The sequence below is a fragment of the Gopherus evgoodei genome, chromosome 4 (assembly GCF_007399415.2).
Source record: "Gopherus evgoodei ecotype Sinaloan lineage chromosome 4, rGopEvg1_v1.p, whole genome shotgun sequence".
Lineage (NCBI taxonomy): Eukaryota > Metazoa > Chordata > Testudines > Testudinidae > Gopherus > Gopherus evgoodei.
This window is the reverse complement of record NC_044325.1, coordinates 63114927-63123774: the sequence shown is the minus strand read 5'-3', so window position 1 is coordinate 63123774 and position 8848 is coordinate 63114927. Positions and strand designations below refer to the sequence as shown.

At 42.1% G+C, this 8848-nt stretch overlaps 1 protein-coding gene across 1 annotated transcript; it reads right to left on the bottom strand.

Annotated features, from left to right (window-relative positions):
• Window positions 1-645: 645 nt before the first annotated feature.
• CHST14 (carbohydrate sulfotransferase 14) lies at window positions 646-3328 on the bottom strand. Its single transcript, XM_030559472.1, has one exon. It carries the CDS (start codon window positions 3043-3045, stop codon window positions 1936-1938), a length of 1110 nt encoding a protein of 369 aa, XP_030415332.1. The 5' UTR covers window positions 3046-3328; the 3' UTR covers window positions 646-1935.
• Window positions 3329-8848: the final 5520 nt, after the last annotated feature.

Genomic DNA, 8848 nt, shown 5'->3' with positions numbered 1-8848 from the left:
CCACCACTACCCCGATATAACAGCATTTCACCTATAACGTGGTAGGGATTTTTGGCTCCCCACGACCACGTTATATTGGGGTAAAGGTGTATATATCCTAGTGCTTTTGTCCAGGCTTGCTTGAAATGTGGGCTTTTACCACTTCCCTTGGACAGCCTTACAGGCCACACTGTTAGGAGACATGCCATATATGCACAGTGAATATTAACACAGCATGTGCATCTAGCTACAGAGGTGGCAGTATTTAAGAAGTTATAAAGAACATTTTTTAAAATGCCTGTCACATTACAAAAAGGTGCTTCTAGGAAATAAAAAACTGTATGATGTATCTTAACATCTATCGACATCACTCTAGGTTAACTGGACAATGGTTAGGCATATGGTTTGCTGTATCCACTGCTTTTCATGCTGACTAGTATTATCTAATGGTTTCCTTGTTCTCCCCCTCATCTGTTTGTTTTATTCACCTGTTTGTTCTCTTTGGTCTTACTCTTTGATTGTACGCTCTTCAATACAGGGACGGTTTATTTGTTATATGTTTGTATAGCGGCTAGCATAATGGGGCATTGCTGCTATTGTAATACAAATAAATAATAACAACAACAACAATCCATGACTGAAAGAAAAGCACCAAGCCACAGAAAAAAATATGTATAAATTTTATTAAAAATGTAGATACTGTATAAACTGTCATGAACAAATCTGAACATTATCATCCACACTTTTAAAGTTGAATAATAATTCTTACATATAAATAGCTATGAAAATGTCATGCACATATAAAAAGCAGAACTGAGCATTTACTTACAGTAGCATCGAATGCAGCTGCATAAAGCATTTTTTCTTGTTTTTTCTCCATAGGCTGTAAATAACCACTATAAGCTACTCTCTAAATTTTGTTAAAACGGCTAAGAAACTCTTGATTTTAATAACTTTAAAAAAAAAAAGAGGGACAAAAGAAGAATTTGTTAGTAATAAGTACATTGCTACACCAAATGTTAGTTTCGCTATGTATGTAATTGGCATTCTCAGATCTTTAATCACACAAAATAAAATGAACAGTGAATTGTCTTTGAGTTAACATCTTGTATCAAGAGGAACACATTAACTTTTTCTATGAATACAACAGTGGTTCAATATTGAAATAAAATACTTCACAACCCAGGCACTGCTACATCACAGAACAAGAAATGACTTGTCAGCTTTAGATGCACTCCACAAGTGTAAAGACTATAGATACTCAGGCCTAGTTTACAAAATACTTTTATCTCAGAATTTGCCATCACTGCTTCCACCAGTTCAAACTCGGAACAATTAACTATCTTGCAGTAACTTTAAAAACCAGCTAATACAGTTGATGCTGTGGGTAATTCTGTCCCAGAAAATGTAACCTGGACCACAAAAGCAGAACAATGCTTTATGTTTAAAATATATCCATTCCCTGATTCTTTTGCAAATATTCACTGTCTTGTGCTGTAAAGAGAAGTTTTAAAAAAAGACATATAAAAGCTATTGTGCTTAACTCAGCGGCACATAGACATTGTAAAATTGGAACAGTACAAAGATATTCTAGTTATAAAGGCTATATATCATATAATATTGACATTTTAAAAAGTTTAAAAAGTATAAAATTAGGAAACGTGCATAGGACACAGATTGTTTCATAGGCTTTGTCAACACTAGAAAAGTGTAGCTTTTGCCAGTGTAGCTAAACCACCAAACCCTCCTAGTGTAGCCACTATTTATGCTGGCATAAAAGTGTTTTTGCCAGTAGACTGTACACAGGTTATTGAGTGAAATAATCTACACCAGCAAAAGTATTTTTATGCCGATACAACTGCTTACACTAGAGCTTCTGCCAGTATAAAAATGATGCACAACATTATTCTATCAGCATAAGATTCTAGCATAGACCAACCAGCAAACAGAAAAAGTTCACTGTCTGCAAAATTCACTAGTAATATTTGGAAGAGGATAGGCAAACAATGAGAAATCCAGAATGTATTTTGGTAACAGTTCTTTTATAAGCCCACGTTGAGTGTTACACAGATAGTAATGTAGAGTTTCCTGAGTCACAGGCTTATACCATGATTGTCGTTCTGGGAAACGGATAAAAGAAGGTGCTTGAATATGTTCAAGAATGTAATTTGCATCCACAGTCAGTCTTTCATATGATCCAATGAAATCGTACCTCACCGCACAGGGTTGGCATAGGTTGTAGATGGGCATCCAGTGTTCATTCATTCTCTCTGCCTCTTCATCTAACAGGTATAGGAGAAACTCAGAAAAGGTGACATCATCTCCTGCAGATTTTCTGGTGCTTTTTCGGTATCTTTTTACTATTTCCACACCATACTTTAACTGGTACTCTTTGATCTCTCCAAATTTATTCCTATAAGCTGATAAAAGTCTCTCCATCGGGTCTCGAACAAATATAAATTTGTAGTAGTGCTTTAACCGGTAGCTGATCTCATCTGGCTTCATGTCGCCAAGAAAAACCAAGTCACTCTTGTGGTCCATTTTGAGCTTGACATTCACATTCTCCAGCGCTCCATCCAGAACTTTCAGTATTCGTTTCCAGTTGGAGCAGGCGACTTTGGGGACGTAGCAATATAAGAAACGATATTTATCATTGACCAGGATGTGTTTGAGCACTGTTTTCCTCTGACCTCCTGAAAGCTCCCAGATGCTGTGAGGCATGTTCTTTTGCCCACACATGGTGCGGATTGTCCGGTTACGAACATCTTGTAGCACCTGGTAATCCATGTCCTCGGGGTCCACTGCCCTGGTGTCACCGCTGCTCCTCCAAGCGTGGTCTCCATGTGGCGGATGGAGTGGTGGTGGCTTCACCTCTGCCAAAATGCCCCTCTCAATCATGAGCAGCAGGCCACTGGAAGCCACAATCACCCCAAACATGAGCATGGAGGGCAACAGCATGGTGCCACTGCCGCCCCGCATCCTGGCAGGCACCGCGACCCGGCGCACAGAGGGGGCACCCATCTCTGCACCCCGCACTGCCACCGGAGCCAGGGGGTGTGGGAACATGGCCCAGGCACTGGCTTGACGTCAGGGCCAAACAGCAGGTGAAGCCAGCCCCTACCCAAGGGGGGACGGGGTGGGGCAGGGCTGTCTCCTGCTGGATGGAGGCAGCCCCTTTCCCCTAGGGCCCAGGATCTCTCTGCCAGGCGCTGCTGCAGGCCCCTCACCCAGGCCGGGCAGCGGGACTCTGCATGGCAGCAGGGGGCTCCCTAGCGGCTGCCCCCCATGCTGGGCCCGCGGCGCGCCAGCCGGGCAGCACAGCGCGCAAGGAGAGGAGGCCAGGCCGCCGGGGAGTGCGGCGGGCTGGGCCCCCCCGGGCCCGGCGGAGTTCAGCGGCAGCGAGGGCCCGGATGTCCCGGGAGCGAGTGAGGGGGACACGGGGGGAGGCCGGCAGTGACGGGAGAGCGGCGGGCGGCTCCGCCCAGCGGCTCGGGCTTGGGGGCGGTGCGCTCAGCTCTGAGAGGCCGAGGGGCGCCGCCAGTCCCGCCGTGAGGAGGGAGGCAAGGGCGTCGGCTGCCGAGTTAGGGGCAGCCCCGCCTGCTACGCAAAAGGCGCGTGGGCTGACTGAGCCTGAGGGGCACTGCTCGGGGGGCTCTGTGCCCACAGGGGCATTGCATGGGAGAGCTTTGTGCACATGGGCACTGCACAAACCTAGGGAAGTGGGGGCTGTTTGCACACGGGGGCATTGCACCGGGAAGCTGTGTGCAAACAAGGTACTGCACCAGTGGTTTCCCTAGGAATTGAAATTGGGGGTGTGTGTTTGAATTTAGAGGAGGCGGTGTCAGGATCAATGACATATATAAAAGACATATCAATAAAGTAAATGTTTTGTTAGGATTATGCAAATTTAACATAAGAATAATTCAAGTTACACCAAAACACATAACTGGTCTAGATTTCTAAAAAATATATACATTAAAAAAAAGTATTTAATTTAAACTGACGGTTGAAAAGTAAGCCATCATGGGGTAAGAGGAAAGTCCTCTCATGGATTAGTAACTGGTTAAAAGATGGGAAACAAAGGGTAGGAATAAATTATCAGTTATCAGAATGGAGCGATAAATAGTGGTATCCCTGAGAGGTCGGTACTGGGACTATTATTGTTCAATATACTCATAAATGATCTGGAAAAATGGGTAAACAGTGAGGTGGCAAAATTTGCAGCTGATACAAAACTATTCAAGATAGTTAAGTCCTAGGCAGACTGCAAAGAATTACAAAGGGCTCTCATAAAACTGGATGACTGGGCAACAAAAATGGCAGATGAAATTCAATATTGATAAATGCAAAGTAATGCAGATTGGAAAACAATTTCAACTATACATACAAAATGAAGGAGTCTCAATTAGCTGTTACCACTCAAGAAAAATCTTGGAATCATTGTGGATAATTCTCTGAAAACATCCGCTCAATGTGCAGCGGCAGCCAATGGTTCCCAACATTCTGTTTGCTTTTTTAAAAAGACCAGGAGTACTTGTGGTGCCTTAGAGACTAACAAATTTATTTGAGCATAAGCTTTCGTGGGCTACAGTCCACTTTATCGAATGTAGCCCACAAAAGCTTATGTTCTTTTTGCAGATACAGACTAACATGGCTGCTATTCTGAAACCTTTGCTTTTTTAAGAAAGTGATAGATAAGACAGAAAATATCATATTGCCTCTATATAAATCCATGGTGCGTGTATACCTTGAATTCTGTGTGCAGATCTGGTTACCCCATCCCAAAAAAGACATGCTGGACATGCAAAAGGTACAGAGATGGGCAACTAAAATTATTAGGAGTATGAAACAGGAGGAGAAATTAAAATGACTGGGAATTTTCAGCTTAGAAAAGAGACGACTAAGGGGGGATATGCTAGAGGTCTATAGAATCTTGACTGATGTGAAGAAAATGAATGAAGTAAATGTTTTGTTAGGATAATGCAAACTTAACATAAGGAAAATGCAAATTACACCAAAACACATAACAGATCTAGATTAAAAAAATTTTTTTTAAATGTATTTAAATTAAATTGACTTTTGAAAAGTAAGCTATCATGCGGTAATAGGAAAGTCCTCTCATGGATCAGTAACTGGTTAAAAGATGGGAAACAAAGGGTAGGAATAAATTATCAGTTTTCAGAATGGAGAGAGATAAATAGTGGTATCCTTGAGGGGTCAGTACTGGGACCAGTACTGTTCAACATATTCATCTGGAAAAATGGGTAAACAGTGAGGTGGCAAAATTTGCAGATGATACAAAACTATTCAAGATAGTTAAGTCCCAGGCAGACTGCGAAGAGCTACAAAGGTATCTCACAAAACTAGGTGACTGGGCAACAAAATGGCAGATGAAATGCAATGTTGATAAATGCAAAATAATGCACACTGGAAAGCAATCTCAACTATACATACAAAATGATGGCATCTGAATTAGCTGTTAACACTCATGAAAGAGATCTTGGAGTCATTGTGGATAGTTCTCTGAAAACATCCACTCAATGTGCAGCAGCAGTCACAAAAGCAAACCATGTTGGGAATCATTAAGAAAGGGATAGATAATAAGACAGAAAATATCATATTACCTCTATATAAATCCATGGTACGTGCACACCTTGAATAGTGTGTGCAGATCTGGTCACCCATCCTAAAAGTATATATATTGGAATTGGAAAAGGTACAGAGATGGGCAACTAAAATGATCAAGAGTATGAAACAAGAGGAGAGATTAAAATGACTGGGAATTTTCAGCTTAGAAAAGAGATGACTAATGGGGATATGATAGAGGTCTACAAAATCTTGATTGGTGCAAAGAAAGTGAATAAGGAAATTTTATTTAATCCTTCACATAACACAAGAACTAGCAGTCACCCAATGAAATTAATAGGCAGCAGGTTTTAAAAAAACAAAAGGAAGTACTTCTTCACACAATATAAAGTCAACCCAGGGAACTCTTTGCCAGGGGATGCTGTGAAGACCAAAGCTATAAAAGGATTATAAAAAGAACTAGATAAATTTCTGGAGAACAGGTCCATCTGTGGCTATTAGCCAGGATGGAGAGGGATGCAACACCATGCTGTGAGTGTCCCTAGCCTGTTTGCCAGAAGCTGGGAATGGGCGACAGGGGATGGTCACTTGATGATTACCTGTTCTGTTCATTCCCTCTGAAGTACCTGGCCTTGACCACTGTCCGAAGACAGGATACTGGGCTATATGGACCATTGGTCTGACCTAGTCTGACCATTCTTATGTAAAAATTAATTATAATAATAAAAATGTTTAGTACAGAAACTCTCCAACATAATGACCTCTCAAGATAGCAACAATGTGAGATAACAACCTTGGCAAATAATGCATTTTAAAAATCTTGGCCTACTAGGAAACATATTTATATAAGTTTCCATTCCCAGTCACAAATCTAGCATTCTGGAGCAAAGTGACTAAAATATAGTCCAACAAACAAATGTTTATTTAACATGCCCCTCACTTTTCCCTCCACTGCACCCCACTCACTGGTGTTGTCCTTGCTCAGTGGAGACTCAGAGTTCAGAGGTGCTTTCATGTGAGTACACCTTCCAGGTGGGGGACAAGAAGGCACCTTGCTTGTTCCTCCAGCTGCTCACTGTTCGCTTTGGCCACGTCTGTTCGTTGTGCCACCGTTCACTCCACCGCTCTGTTGCCAATGGCCCTGCGCAGTCACCTTCTGCTGCCACCTGCCGCTGTGACCTCTGCGAGTTGGTCTCTTGAGGTTCCACCAGCTCTCAGTGATTTCAGCTGAGCTCTCAGTGAGAGAACCTCACTCATTACTAGTGCAGTCTAGGCTGTCTCTTACACAAAAACACTGTCCCCACAACAGGACCAAGCACTTAGACCTGATTGTCAGTGATTTCAGCTGCAGTGGTCACTTAACAGAACAAGAGACTATCTATGGAGCCTAATCAGCTCTGTCTTTAAACAGTGGAGAGGGACGGGTCCCACCCTCTCTCTTGATGCCTTCAAATCATCACAAGCTAAGTACAGTTCTACTGCCCTTTACTCATACAGTAAGAACAACATTCAAGACTCAGAGTTCATTCATACATTCAAGTGTTTGTAACCCAACCCCAGCCAAAATCTATCACTTGGACAACACAGCTCTGTTTGCTGGATACCTAGGTAAATTAGGTGTGAATGTAAATATAATCTGGCCCTGAAGCCTTTCCCCGCAGCCCCAGCTCATCACTAGCTGTCAGGGAGAGCTCATTTAGACTTTGCTTACAAATCATCATTTGAAATTATTAGGTTGGCCAACATCACTGAAATAAATGTACTGACATCATAAAAAACAACAGCTGTGTAAGGAAGCAAGGAAGCTAGTCTATGTTCATACTTTTCAAATCTATTATACTTTTTCAGATACACATATTTTATCATACACTGTATAAGCTTTTAAAGTGTGTATTAATGTTTCAGTTTAAATTCAGATTTCCAAACAGTCACTAAATTGGTATGTAACTAGATCACAAAACTGTGGGGGGTGTTGGGGAAATTCAGGGGAGATGTACACCCCCCCTGGGGGGGGATGTAGGGAAATCACTGTACTGCACAGCGCATGGGGGGCAGGGATAGAGTGATGAGACAGCAAGTGTGAAAAATCGGGAGGAGGGGGTGGGGGGAAGGAGCTGTGGTGCTGGGCACTGCACAGCGGGGGCTAGGGGGGAGCTGTGTGCAGGTAGGGGCATTGCACAACCTAGGGAAGGGGGGGCTGTGTGGTGGGGGGAACAGTGTGTGCCCAGAATGCGGAAGGGACCTGCACAGATTGCTTCCATGCAGACAAGGGATTGTTGTATAGGGGTTTCTGTGCAGATGAGGAAACTTTGGGTGTAGGTGGCTGGGAGGAGATCTGTGTGTTGGCACGAGGACTGTACGGTGGGGGGGGGGGGAAGGGGGAACCTATAGAAACAGGCTGGATTCACTGTACCCAGGAAGTGTCCGGGCCAGCCAATATAAACAATTTATTAATACAGATGGCACATGAACCTGATGAATTAAGCAGAATATTGGAGCCTTAAAGTGGAGTTACAGTAAAAAAAAAATCACTAAAAATTTTATGTTCTCTCAGAGCAGGTTTTTTTTTAGTCTGACTTGATTTCTTTGCTTAGAAAATTAAGATGTTACTACTTTTTATTCCTGTTAGTAAAGAATGGCTGTGGAAGAGGGAGCTGGATTCTGCTTGTTTAGCACATCATCAATAGTATTGCTAACTACCATGGAGGTGTAGAATCTTTTATTAATTGGTGATGGGGCTTAAACCAAAAAGAACCTATCTTGAGTCTCCGATTCCAGGGCAAATTTACAAACTGGGATTAGAAAAAACAACTTTTTACTTTTAAATTGAGAATGTTTTATCTAGCATCTTTGAAATACAATGGTATTTCAATGCTATTTTTACAGTCAGTATTCAGAACAACTGGCCTTGATCTTGTGGTCAGATTGACCAGAGCTGGGTGCTTGACACCTCTCATACTTAAAGAGCTCCTTTTTTATTTGAATGAGAAACCAATTATGAAAAGCAGTTAAAAGAAAGTTGCATTTGAAAGAGTGAAGAAAGGGAAGAATAACAACAACAAAAACACCTGCCTGGATTTTTTTCTGCATGGTTCACTTCTAATTTACACACTGTGCAGCATTTTGGGAGTTGCCCCACTTATTTTGAACACAAAATCCAGCATTTTTTGTAAATTTTAATACAACTGGAAATAACTTAGCTGGCTATTTTCAATTGGAAGAGTTGCTTTTATAGATTATCCAACTGTTTTTAAAGTAGCCTGATATCTAGGCATGAAATACA